This window comes from Bactrocera latifrons, unplaced genomic scaffold (assembly GCF_001853355.1).
Source record: "Bactrocera latifrons isolate USDA-ARS-PBARC rearing strain unplaced genomic scaffold, ASM185335v1 scaffold_1, whole genome shotgun sequence".
Taxonomy (NCBI): Eukaryota; Metazoa; Arthropoda; class Insecta; order Diptera; family Tephritidae; genus Bactrocera; species Bactrocera latifrons.
The window spans coordinates 3236882-3251326 of record NW_017534407.1 but is presented as its reverse complement, the minus strand read 5'-3'; the positions used below and the strand labels follow the sequence as shown (position 1 = coordinate 3251326).

The following is a 14445-nucleotide window of genomic DNA, read 5'->3' as shown; positions in this document are numbered from 1 at the left end:
AATAGACTTCGGCAGATTAAAGCAAATCAAGGACGGGAAGTCCCTCATATCTGCGGAATTATATTGTTAATTCAATGTCAAAATGCTACGAAAACTTTCACATGAAAATAAAATAGAAGAAAAGTAATAATCGATCACAGATAATACTAAAAATTGTTTGAAATAAAAATGTGCAAAAAATTATTTAGATAATTTTTAGTTGACTATAATCTATCAGGTAAGCTGGAACTTGATATAGGATTCGAAAGCCATAAAAACCGGATGGTGGTCATAAACTCAAAGGTCTTGCCGAAGGAAATGGTTCCTGACTTTGTTTCTTGTAGTAAGTATTTATTACATTAGGGTGTTCGTTATGATTTTAAAGGGCCCTCTAAAATTTAGTTTTTATCCTTAATCCAAATGGTTTCCATGTCGTTGATCAGAAGTTTGTCGTGATGAGAGGCTGAAATTTTTTTTGTGCTCTCAGCGATGTTTTAACCACTGAACTCTTGATGGTTTCAATCTTTACTGAATGAAGCTATGTTCTAACAACAAAGATCTTGGATTAAGGGGGTGTTGTACTCTAGAATTTTGAAAAATTCGATTTTTTTTCGTATATTTAAAGTTTAGACCCTTAAGAACATATCCTCCAAAGGATTTTTAAGAATTTAAATTATTTTAAGAGCTACAGTTACCTTAGTGACGCAGTACCTAGCGCACTAATAAATTACTTAAACTGCCTGAAGTTTGACTCACTTTTTTAAACGCGTTTTTCTCGAAACTACTTTTTTCCACATGGTACCGGCGTTATCTCAAGTTCTATACAACCGATTTACTTGAAATTTTGTGTGAACCTTCTTTATATAATCCTTTATCGTTCCTACCAGCATCGTGTCAAAATTTTTGTTTTTAGTTTTTAAAAAAAATTCAGGGATTTCAAAAAAAAAGCGTAAAAAATTATTTTTATTTTCAGGCAGTCGACATTTTTCAAAAAAAAAAAAAAGTTATATAACAGCAACCTTACTGATTAAGAATTTCTTTTGATTTTTTTTTGTCAGACCACCAGGAGAGTCAGGATCATTGTCACCAGGATGCGCCATTTTTTTACACCTGTCTCTCCCGCCGGCCCCTTTCCAATTATTTTAATTTTTAACATTTTTTTATAAAATTTTTTTTCTGTATTCTTAAGATATCAATAAAAACCATAAAAAATGGATAGTAAAAATATTTTTTGGTTTTTTTTTTTTTTTTAATAAAATTCAAAAAACTGCCCAAAATTTGATTTCTAGACTAGAATACCCTCTTAATGCTCAGTAACCTATCATGATTACTCGTAACATCTACGTAGCCAGACATACAGTCGGCGCACAATCGGCAGAACAGCCACATTTCTAAAAATTTCCACCCGCTTCGGTGAATGACGATAATATCTAACAATTTAAGGAGATAGCATGTGATTTAAAAATCTCGTATGGATTCACTTCAATCATTTTGGTTAAAGTTGTAGGCAGTAGAGGTCTCAAAATAAATTATTGACAAAATAACTGAGGACTCTACATTCATTGAAATCGTCATAGCCGGTGAAGTAGATACTTTTGAACAACGGCGCCCGAAAGATGAGCGGAAATCGAAAAAATCAAAATTCGCTGACGGTACCGAGGGACATCTCAGCCGACGATGTACCATATGCAAGTGCATGGAAATTTGGATTAAGCGTTTGAAAGCTTGAACGTATTGACTCAGGAGACTTTTTTTGAAACGATAATAAAGTTGTGTGTTAAACTGTGCGTGAATTTTTTGTGTCAGGTCGCTGGTCCGTTGTGGCAGCCAGAACTCCAATGAAATTGATCACAAATATCCTCATAAATCGACCGATCACTTTGAGCGGATCACAAATTTGTTAAAACCAAAGCAGATAATGTGCCTGGATTTTTATATCTCATTTTCTACCATAGAACTATGACAATTTGTGCCCGATTGCGGTACAGGTCCCCTGTCTTATTAGCATATCGACTATGCAGTTTCCAAGAATTCCCTATGATCAGACACTCAAAGGAGTCTGATATTGTAATTACATGGTGCTATTTTTAGTGAGGACAGACACTTCTTGACTAACTTTGAGCGCATAGTTTGCGAGCTCAACGTTTTTATCGCCGCTCTGCTATCGAAGTGAATGCTCACCTTCCCGAAAGCAGCGCTGCTCTCCGCAGCCGTAAATCTGCTGTTACCTTGGTGTCAGTCACATCTGCCTGAAAAACACTACAACTGGAGAGAGAGTTCGCAACGGAAGACTCCCCATCCTAGCTTGGACACATCCGTGAAAAAGTTCACTGCGCCTCTTCTCCAGATACTTCTCTTTGTCAACATTTGCATCGTTGGCACGTGAGTGTAAAACAGTTACTTGGTGTAGCCTCTGTGATGCAGTGGTCCACGTTTTCAGGGATTGCAATTGAACGACAGAGAAATTAAGCGCTACCCTGTTTGATTCCCTTCATATAACCAGTTTATCAGAGTCTTAGAGCGATATATGGATGTGTTCAAGCTTCTTAGCCTTTTCGAGCACCCTTAACCGTATTTTTGTCAGTTCGGCTAAAATTACTAAACAGCATAGCTATGAAAAGTTTCGCTAAAGTGACGTCATTACAAACAATGCTTCGTCGAATACCCGGAAGTCACTAATGAAGCCACTTAATAATATACATATTCCCCTTACAATACTTAAATAAATAAATAAATAAATAAAAGAGTCGTTTAGTTTTCAATTAATTGTAGTTTTTTGTTTTATTAAATTTTATTATCAACTCCTCTTTAAATAGTAATAATAAAATTGACCAATTTAGCGCAACAATTCACGTTTGATAATATGATTTTTGTTTATTTATTATTTATATTTTTTTTTGCTTTTGAGTCTCCTATAGCATTTGCATTTAGGATAATAATTGTTATTGTATTTTGCTTTATTAACATTTCACTTTTGGTTTTTTATTAATAATCAATTTAATTATATTCCTATGTACTTTGGGATCTCTAAAAAAATATATTATTCCTAGTAACGTATCCTAAAGTGTTTTGACTTCAAACAAATTATTAAAATGCAGTGAAACCTACAAAATTATTCAGCCAACATTATTTTATTATTTTTTGTTTATGCTATGGCGCCTAAATGTATGCAAGCTTTTCAGTTCAAATTTGCCGAGTTATTTGGAAAGTGGTTGTTAAATTTTTGGAACTGAAATTTTGATTGCCAAATGTAAGAAAGCAATTAATTGTGGATAATTCCAGCTTTCTTTTCTAAATATACGGAATTTTTCGTAAAATGTTCAAATTTTTCAAAAAACAAAAAAAAATTTTTGAAATTTTCTGTCTTGTCTTAAATAGGAATTTAAAACTAAAATAGTGATTTTTAAAAAACTCACGATATGTTAAAAAAAACTGCCTAGATGTGGCAATATTAATTTTAGGTTGCTTAAAAATTTTTGAAATGTGGCGTTATTAAACTGTTATCAACATTTTACTTAACCCTAGCATATCTTTTTTTAATTTAAAAAAATTTAAAGCATATTTTTTTAAACTTTTCTTAACTTTTCTAAAAATAATACGAAGTTTTCAAAACAAATTTGAGGTTTTCAAAATTGTATACCTTGTTTTGAAAAGAAATTTCAAAAAATTATAATTTGTCTTGAATACAACCGCCTAGGAGTAGGCAATATAGATTTGTTTGCTAAAAATTTTCAAAGCGTTCCGTTCACCATAACTTTATTCTAAATATATAAAATTTAGACAGTATTTTTTAAACTTTTTTGAACTTTTCTAAAGAAATAATTTTTTTCAAGACAAATTTGAATTTTTAAAAAATTTCAAAATTTTATGTCTTGTCTTGAAAAGGCATACCAAATAAATTTAGGCTTTTTCAAAGTTTCATGACTTGCTTCCTGAAACTGCCTAGATGTAGACAACATAAATTTATGTTGCTTAGAAATTTCGAAATGTTTTCAAAACAGATTTGAATTTTCAAAATTTTATATCTTGTCCTAAAAAAGAACAATTTTTTTTCAAATTTAAAAAACCGCCTAGATATAGGCAATACAAATTTATGTTGCTAAAAATTCTTGAAATTATCAACATTTTACTTAACCGTACCTTACTTTTATTTTAATTATATGTACAAAATTCAGCAATTATTTTATTTATTTTTTTGAAATTTATAAAAAAAATTAAAAAAAAAAAAAATAAAAATATAATATTTTTATTGATTTATTAGTATATACTATATATTAATCTATCATCAAAATTTTGCTTAATCATAGCATACCTTTAGGCGCCTTAGCACGCTTTTTAAATTTCCAAAACGTCATTATCGTGTTCGTTAAATCGAACAAGTGCTCAATAATTGAATAATTCACTATTTTGTAATCTATTTTGACTTTAATATTTAGCAAACATTTTAAGCTTAGCTTTACTACCAATAACTGTACGTATGTTTGTATGTATGCAACTACGCGTATGGCGTTAGTAATTATGAGTTAAACTACTTTGCTAAATTATTGTACAGTGTCTTTTAAAAATGCTCCAACATCTAACGGTATCCATTTTCATATATTGACTGGCAACTGTGGTAACCGGAAGTGAAATAGAAGCTTAAGAAAAGGCAGAACCAACAATTTGGCAGCTTTCGTCAAGGTTTAAATTAATCATTCAGCTAAATTATGGCGGAATATGTTGAAAACTGCAAAATATTTTCACTTCCGGTTCATTAGTTGCCAGTTGTTTATGCGCAGATATCCATTTGCTGAACTCCTACATCTTTTTTCTACTCAGAGCGATTTTTTTTACTTTTTGGTTTTTAGCATTAACTTATACATATATGTATGTATGTACGTATGTTAGTTCATATGTATGATTTGCCGGTGTATATGTTGATTTGTGTACATATATGTGTGTGCTTCGTTGTTGCTGCTGTGTTGAGTGCGGCTGCGTAGTTAAGCGCCTAAATTGTTGCTACTACTGTTGCTGCTGCTGCCCTTACGGCTGTCACCGGTTTACTTTCAGGTGCCATTTTCATGCACCAAATTGAAATACGAAGCCGCGCTATAGTTGAATAGCTCAAAATCATATCTGCAAGAAAAAAGACGAAAGTAAAATCACTGGTAGTTTGGCTGATTGAATGCATTGTTGAAGCTTTAGCTGATACTAGTTCAGAGCACAGCAAAAAATGTAATTAAAAGCTTGAAAAAGAGTTTTAAAGTTATTGGTTTAGTAGACGAAGATTTCCCATAAAAATCATGAGCTAATACTAGTTGGTGATCCGACTTTTACCCGTCTTTTTCCGACTTGTTACTCGCAGTTTCTATGAAAGGACGACATAAGAAAATTTTGTGCTGCCTTCGTGCCAGTAAAGAGAATTATTTAAAAATTTCCTCTACTGTTCTCTAAAATTTCCACCCAGCAGCGTTTTCTTAGTTCAAGAAACAAGTTATGTGAGAATGAAGACGTTATCGCCGACACTCGGGCCTATCTTGAAGCAAAATGCAAAAAATGTTTCGAGGAGTTTGAATCTATATTAACTTTTCCCCGGAGTTTGTAAAACCCAGAAGGAAACACCTGATACCCTATAAACCCGTCTATCCATCTGCCTGTATATAAGCGAAATAGCCACTCAGTTCTTAAGATATCGATCTGCAATTTTGTACACGTCATCGAACATCGAATTTGTTTCAATTTTTTCATTTTCTAACCAAATTTGGTGTGCGGAATTATCGCGAATATTGAAAAGTGCATACGATCATTAAATTTTATCAAAAACAACACCTTTAAAGGCTGTCGAGAGATCGTTGAAGACACTACTCGTTTTGGACCACCGTCAACATCTTCAACTGATGAAAATACTAAGAAAATGCGAAAGATATGGTGTTTGGAAATCGTCAGGCTAGTGTTGGAGAGATGGCAAGAAAGCTCGACATCTCTCGCGAGATTATTCGCCTGGTATTGGTGGATATTTTGCGTATGAAATGCATTCTTGCGTGACAAGCTGATCCTTTTTCGAAATGAGTCCCATAAACTGATCTCTTTCGACATAGTTGACACTAGTCAACAATCATCGGAATGGAGGAAAAAAAACGAGCTGAAACCGCTCAAAAGTCAAGGTGACATTATCCGTCGAAAACGGGCGAAATTGTAGAAGGACAATTCATGGATTTTACACTATTATAATGCGCCATCCTATCGAACCAAATTACTGTCAAAAGTGGAATTTATGTTGACAGAAACTTACAAGTTTCATAAAGCAAAATATAATTGCTGAGATATTGACAGATCTTCAGTAGATGAAAATATACTGAGAACTATTCTACAGTAAAGATTCTACAAGTAAATAATTAGGTTAGGTATAATGGAAGAAGTTGGATCGGTCTGTTTGAAGAACAAAATATTTTTTTTCTTTTGAGCCAGTTTTACCTATATTCTACTATAACAGTGAAGTATGTGATCGAGCGCTGCTTAAAACTAAATAAGAAATTCTTCACTCTACTTCTAAAGTCTAAACTTATATTCGTAAATGTAGGCAAGCTGACTCCTTTATTAAAGATTTTGATTACTATTAAACATGCACTCACTTATAATATTGATACAGTCCCTGCAATTCTCTTGGCGATAACTTTGAGTAGAACGACTGCAGCAACTCCTGCGTATTCTTGCCTTTGCCCGCATTTCGCCATTCCGGCGCTATGACACGCGACAAACCAGTCTTGTTAATGAGATATAATTGATCCTCGTCCATTGTGTCGAACTTCATGATCACATCGAAATTGATGAGACAAGGCGTGCAGAACATCGTCGACGAGACGAAATGCATGTCAATTTGAACGCTGCCATGCTTGATTTGCACCAAAAGCCAACGTACAAACTCCGGGAATGTTGGATATCTGGGTGAGTTCATATCCAAATTCTGTGAAGTGTGAGCGATGCGAGATTTATATGAGGTTTAAATAATGGTAAAAATCATTTGTGATTATGAGTTTGTTTGTATGTTTATAAATATGTACGAGTATATGGTATATGTAATTGTATAAATATTTAGGTGAGGCTCGCTTAAGAATTCAACAAATATATATGTAGTATATGTATATAACGCACTTAAAATGCTCAGGTATACACATATATTATATATAAATTTTGCACATTTGCATACCGTTACATAAACATATAGTGTACATATATATTTTTTTTGTTGTCGAGCGCGTGCCTACTCACTTTGCTGCGATATTTGCGCACAATGCGCCGTCCCAGCTTGTCGTGATAGGAATGCGGTATAGCAAATACCATCTTATCACGATATGCACTCAATAGCCTCTCGAATGGATGGCGTGCTATCATGAATGTAATCGAGTCATTTTGTGCCTCTCGCAGCTGAAATAAAACAATAACAAAAACAAACAAATATACATCTATATTATTCAAGCAAATATCCATAGTATGTATGTATAGATGTGTGATTATAGTTGCAAGTGTGTGGGTGAAGTGTTATCACCAGTAATTGATTATAAAATAGCGTCATTTAACTGATGGACTGTCGTTTACCGTTACACAAGGATACGTGAATAACAAATTAGTAAATGGCATGTTGTGTAAGTGTATATATATATATGTGTGTATGTATTCATGTAATAATATGCGCCGAAGAGAGTACAAATATGTTGAAGAGATTGTCGGGATAAATAAATGTGCGTGAGGACGTCATTTGTAGGTCCATTGGTATTGAATAACGGTAACTTGCAATTACATAAGTAGTTGTGCAAATCGTTTAAAAATAAATATTTTATTAAATTTAGCTTAAGAGGTCAGGTAAGCCCTGAACTGTAAACAAATCGATTTTTTGTTGTCCTAAAATACATTTTTGTACATTTGCTACGCTGGCTAGGTCATGTTGTCCGGTGGAAAAGGACCTTGCTTCACTTGGAATATCTAATTGGCGCCACGTAGCGAAAAGAAGAAACGACTGGCGCGCTGTTGTTAACTCGGCTATAATCGCGTAAGCGGTGTCGACGCCAATCAAGAAGAAGAAGAAGAAAATACATTTTAGTCCGAAAAACATTCTTAAATTAGAAAATTCAGTTTTCCGATGAACAATTTTCACAACCAACAAGTTCTCGATAAAGTGATGTAAAGCTAGAAACTGACGAACTTCACTGACCAACTTTATGCAGCAAAATATTCCAATTTTTTGTTTTGCTTCAAAAGGTTAGGTTAGGTTATTCTGACCTGGCTTATAGACCAGCTTTGGTCCCTGGCGATACCAGATGCAGTTCAATTGCTAAGTCCAAGAGGAATAGGTAGCCTTTGGTCTATCATACCGTGGCTACCCGAAATGTTTACTACGTAGTCTTGACAATGCGGGACAAATGCACAAGATATACTCCATTCTTTCCCTGGTATTCTAGACATTTCCTACAGTCTTCTCGATCTGTCAGTCCCATCTTGCGGAACCAACATGTTCCTACAGTCTCTTCTATTGAACGCCAAAAGGAATTTTTTGTCCTTCCGATCTACCGCTTGGCACATGACTTTTGCAGTTTTGCACCCAGGTAGCTCGTTCTATCAATTTTTGATTTACTTTACCCTGCTTCTGTCGAGATCATCGTATATGGTATGGGTTTTCCGATGTTGATCACGTTTTGGTATGCTCTTGGTAATTTCGCACACAATTTCATTGCTTTCGATACCTCTGCGGCCTGGCACCCAGTAGAAGTGAAGTTTCTTGCTTCTCGCAACACTTTTCAAAACTGCTTATTCCCAAGACCCTTTTGGTCGATGTGTGATAAGAAGTTACTGCCTTGTTTACTGCTTGTCTGTCTACGTAAATATTGACTGTGAAATTGCCTGCAGATGCATTAAAGGCCAGCTCCAAGGCTAATTCAATAGTAAAGACCTCAACTTGATATATACTACAGTGGACCGGCAACTTAAAAGGTTGCTTTATGCATGACTTTGGACAGTTTATTCACATGTCAACTCCATCTTCTATTTTCGAGTCATCCGTATAGATGTTAAGACCTATCCCGATTTGGTTGGTCAGTTTTCAGCGAAGAGGTCTATGAGTGGCAGGTTTAGTACCAGTTCAAGAGCCGCCGTAGGAGTTATGCTTAAAGCTTACGTTATGCACAGCGCAGCGAGCCTCTGAACGCTTCCATCGGTAATTAAATTTCCGTACGTCTACCCACTATACTATCGCACAGAGCAGAATTGGTCTTACAATAGCTGTGTAGCACCAGAGCATGAGAGCATGAGAGGGGGAGGGAGCCCCAAGGTTGTGCCATAAGCATCTGCTTACACGCATATAAAGCATTGCTGATTTTTCTCACTCTTTATTCCACTGTCCGCGAGAGAGAGTTGTGTCCCTCTAATGGAAGGTAACCTCTATAGAAGAATTAGGTGCTTTCTTGTGAGCACAACCAGACCCGTTTTTGGCGGATTCAACCCCAAACCCTTAAAGAGTCCTTCCTATATTAAATATCAATGTATGAAGTGCAGTCTCTACTGATCTGCTCTTCGTATATGCGTGCTGCGTCTTGGAAAAGTTTCAAAGAAGCGCTGCGGCTCGAATGAGCGGTTTTCAGAAAGTAGGAATTTTTCGAATCACCGTCGCCCGTCGAGGTCCTTTTGAAATGGGTGATGGGTGTGAAAGTCATTTTGATCAAAAAGTCAATCTTACATTTGTTTGATGAATGAATGAATGGAATACGAACCCTTTTTTCATACCCTCGAAATAATAGGTAAAAAAAAAGTTTTCGAAAGACTAGTATATACTTAGTCATTCCTGCCATAGAGCATTTGTAACACCCTGTATTCATAAGTATGAAGTCAATCGCCTACCTTCTCAACAGAGAGACGAGGATAACGTTCCCGTGCCAAAGTGAGGAACACTTCTTTGGTTCGTTGTAGGAATTCCGGCGAATAACCGGCTAATACATTAAAATTGTACATCCACGATGAAGAGCCGGCTTTGAACACATTACACCTGCGAACAAAAAAATTTAAATATGTTGAATATATTGTGCGCAACTATTTCATTTCAATGCACTAACCATATGATGTGATATTTTTTATTGACTAAAAACTCCCAGGCGTTGGGCTTGTGCCAGGTGTCGTTACCTATGGAGAACAAAATTAAAATTTAAATTTATTAAATTAATCACTGATAATGAAAAAATATTTCGGAAACTGAGTTTTTTAAATATAGATAAACACGCTTTAGTTAAGGAAGAATGATACTAGAATTTTCAGACATTTGAGCTTTAGGCAGTTGAACATTAATTCAGTAAAAAGGAATAGTTTCTTTAGACAATCCTTTATATGGGATAAATAATATTCAAACGTTTTTTCTGGTTAGAAATTTAGAGTAAAGTATAGTTTGGTAGAAGTTTAAGTAATTTTTTCAAAAGTATATCATTTCTTAAGAGAATTTCGATAAGTATGAATTATGTTAGGCTTGTTAGAAAAAATTATTATATGTAGTATATGGGAGTTGATATAGTATCCACCCAATAGATGTTATCTATTTTTACCAATACCACAAACTATTAACATGGAAGTGGCAGAAAATGTTCCTTGAGATTCATTAAGGTACCCCACATACTAATCATATGGCCTAAAGTTACAATGTTTGTTATATGGGTCTAGATCTATTTTTGGACAATTTTATCCATTTTGAGCACAAAGATACAGTGTTGTGAGTAAAAACGCTCTGTAATTTTCAATCAGCGGCATAAAGTTACCCGGAAGTTTGAGAATCTTTAAATGAGGTATATGGGGCCTCAGGGAAGTATTGATACGATTCAACCAATTTTTCCAGAGATACTATTATCAGAAAATGATTCCGTCTAAATCTCCATTGCATATCCCGTACATCGGTCAAATATTAGCTATAGCCACTGGGTCCACTGGGTTCGGTATCTAGGGACTTGAAAAGTTTTTATTGGATTGGACAAGTTTTAGTCATAAGGTGGCATACTTTTAAGGCATTATTAGTGCAAACTTTAATCTTCTCAAAATATGGCACTTCACCTAAAAGTGAGCAGTGCCACGTCCAACGTCTGATTATAACACCTTCTCATATAAAGCCCTCTCATAGAAACTGGGTGGTAAAATTTAATGTCTCCGGCGTATTTAGTTATTTATTTTTCGCGCTTTTAGTAGTTTTTAACAGTACTGTATATGGCGAGAAAGCGGGGCTATGATTCAATTTCATTCATTTTCACACTGTGTTCTTATAGGATTTATATTGAGCCAGTATTGTAGCAAATTTACGGAGAATATGCCCTAGGTAAGCGAACGATCCAAACGTGATTTACGCGATTTAAAAGTGGCTTGGAAGGAATTAATATGCTGGGTGGCCAAAGAAGTTTGAAATCGAGGAATTGGAAGTATGACTTGATGAAGATTGTTGGCAAGGGCAAGAAGAGCACGTACAATATTTGCTCAAGCAGCCATTTCAAGAGTCTTAAAAGCAGACGGCTCCAACCAAAAGCAACAAGATCGAGTACCAAATGAATTAGACCCAAAGCACGTTGAAAGACGATTTTTCATGTCAGAAATGCTGCTTGAACGCTACTAAAGAAAGTTTTTTTTTGCATCGAATTGTGACTGGTAATGAAAAATGGTCATAAATGGATTATATTTTTGACCAACGAGAAAAACAAAGCCGATTATTTGTGATGGCAACGTAATGGTCAGTGTTTGATGGAGCAGGAGGTCGTCTTCTTTTACGAGACTCAAAACCCCGCAACAAATTGAAGCAAGTGATTGCATAAAAACGGCTGGAATTTGCCACTAGATATAAGGCAGTAATTCTTTATAAGGACAATGCCGGACCTCTTGTTGCAAAACCGATTAAAAAAATTTGGAAATTAGCGGCTGAAAAGTTTTGTGTCACACGCTTTATAGCGGAAACCTTGCTCCCCCTGACTTATATTTTTTTGCGGTATGTGCAGAACGCTCTTTGGGTATCAAAAATTGACTTGATTCCTTTTTGGCCTTCAAACCGGCGCAATTATTTTAGGATAAAACACACAAATTAGCATAGAGATTTCAGAATGTTATGGAATCAGATGGGCAGTGCTTTGAGTAATAAACGCTCAAATTTGTAACAAATATCCGAACAAATATAGACCTAATACGTTGGTTGAATGTTATATTTCAGGATTTAAGAACAAAAATTTTTGCTGAAAGTAGCTTTATTGTAATATTCTCCAGTAAGATCTATTGTCGAAGCACTTTTGCCACTCTGATTGAAGACACACTATTCAGGTGCCGAAAAACGTTGACTTATTGGTTTATTTTTACAAACAGGAATAATAGGAAGAATTGGCACCGAATCCAATTCAGGACTATTTGGTGGATAACTCATCAATTTGGGGTTTTAGGTGCTCAAAAATGCAGTTATTTAGTTGGAGTCTGAGAGCTAGCGTGATGAAGAGTGATCCGTCAGAGGCTAGCCAGGTTAAGTGCGCCGTCTTTACACGCATTTTGCTCGAAATTGGTTTTTTGAAGTCTTTTATTAAGATTTATCGAGAACTACTCAACTGATCTTCAGGACATTTCACACAGGTTTTTGCGATACAATTCTTAAAGACTTGAACAAAGGAATTTTTTCATTCGATTGCAACTATTTGAAATCTTAAATTGTTTATAAAAATGTCTGCTAAAAATCCAAAAATCCAATGTTTAGTTATTTTTTTTCTTTCCAGTTCTAAGTTAAGGTTTTATTACACATATTTTTCACTTCAGGTGATCCTGTAAGAAGTTATCATGGCAACGCGGGCGCATATTTTTTCCGAGGGGTTACCGGAAATGGCGTCGCAATGGACGAGTTTAAAATATTTGCCAAATATTTCAGTATTGCTTTGTTAATAGTGAAAATTTGTAACAATAAAAAATTCACATAAAATATTTCGTTTTTTATATGACAAAAAAAAAATTCAAATTTTACGATAAAACTGTGAGTTTCTAGATTGCAACACGAGTGTTGCCAAATCCCGAATTATAAAAGGCCACCTACGTGCTTGTGGATATAATTATCTATAAATTTCACTTTATTTTAATTATTTTGTTGTTTTTTTTTCTGAGTACTTTGCTTATTACCTAAGTGTTTCTGCACTCTCTCTATCAATACTGAGTCACCACAAAATATTTACAAACAAAAATATATAAACACTTAATACTGTAAATAATTGTGCTATATTTACCCACGACATCCAGGCCGAATTCGGTGCATTTCTCCTGCAGCAGCTTACGCCGTCGCTCCATGCGCTTTTCGACGCGCTCCACATCGATCGGGGCGAGCGTGTGCACGGCATCTTCTGGCAAAACTGGCAGGTGTGACTCATTAACATACTAAATGCATAGAAAAAGAGACCAATATAAAATGTAAAATATGAAAAAAATTGTTTGCAAACAAACCGAATACATGCTAAATATGCGTACATAATGAATATTGTTTGTGTTTCTAATAAGAAAGTATTACAATACTTAACTACTAACCATAGAGCGCACACGGACGGCGGCATACTAAAGGGAAATATGCATTATATGTCTGATTTATGGGAAAGTCATTAAGCGTACAAAATGCATTTGGGGGGCGTGATGATGGGTGGTGTGGCGGACAGTCGGTAGTGCTGGTGGCTGTTTGTGTTTGGGTACGGTGGAGGTACAAATGTGCACGACGGGGCGTATGAGTAATAAACACGTAGTAAAATGTTGGACGCTTGATTGGTTGTGTGGTATGAGCGCTAATGCTAAGAGCGGGGTATGGCGAGGTATGGCGTGATTTTGACAGCTTGCGGCTATATGTTTTGATTTTCAATATATGTAGGTATGTATTGGATCGTAGGGTTTAATGAGGAATTTCGTTCGACGGCGACTATATATATATTTTTTTTTCATTTAATATTTTACTGAGCAAATAAATAGTTGTGGGTGATCAACACAGTTATACTTGCGGTTTTAGTTTTCTAAAATTGGGCAAATATTTTTGTTTGAGTTTTACGTTGAGTATTTACAATGAGTACAGGTTAGTTTGCTGATTGATTGGTTGCGCGTGTGCATGTGCCCAGACAATGTATGGCACTAAGTGTTAATTAACAGTTATGTAGGTACATATGTATGTACATATGTATGTGTGTAGTTAGCTTGTAGCGATGCAAATGTGATGCTAATGCATGTGAATGCGTGTGTGTGTGCGTATTGAAAACGAATGCTTCAAATTCTTACTTGCTGTTTACATACAAATTTGTTTTGTTTGTTACATATTGGGAAATCGGAAAAGTGTTTACGTATTTCTTCAAACTTTACTAGTTTTTAATGTTTATACAAATAAATAATTAAACAAATATGTAATATTTTAGTCGTTCACTTTTTGTCATTTTTCCGCTAGAGACATTATTCCATCAGGGAAAAATTTTCATCAGTGTAAAT

General features: G+C 35.0%; 1 protein-coding gene across 4 annotated transcripts in view; it reads right to left on the bottom strand.

Annotated features, from left to right (window-relative positions):
* Positions 1–4806: 4806 nt before the first annotated feature.
* LOC108978304 (carbohydrate sulfotransferase 11) overlaps positions 4807–14445 on the bottom strand; it is a 32493-nt gene continuing 22854 nt past the window's right edge. For all 4 annotated transcript variants that reach the window (XM_018948509.1, XM_018948537.1, XM_018948518.1 and 1 more), the window contains 6 exons: positions 13218–13365; positions 10059–10125; positions 9847–9991; positions 7228–7383; positions 6591–6922; positions 4807–5094 (listed from right to left, as the gene is read on the bottom strand). In XM_018948509.1, the coding sequence (XP_018804054.1) occupies positions 5025–5094; positions 6591–6922; positions 7228–7383; positions 9847–9991; positions 10059–10125; positions 13218–13365 (918 nt within the window). In that variant the 3' untranslated portion in view covers positions 4807–5024. The remainder of the gene's footprint in view (positions 5095–6590; positions 6923–7227; positions 7384–9846; positions 9992–10058; positions 10126–13217; positions 13366–14445) is intronic.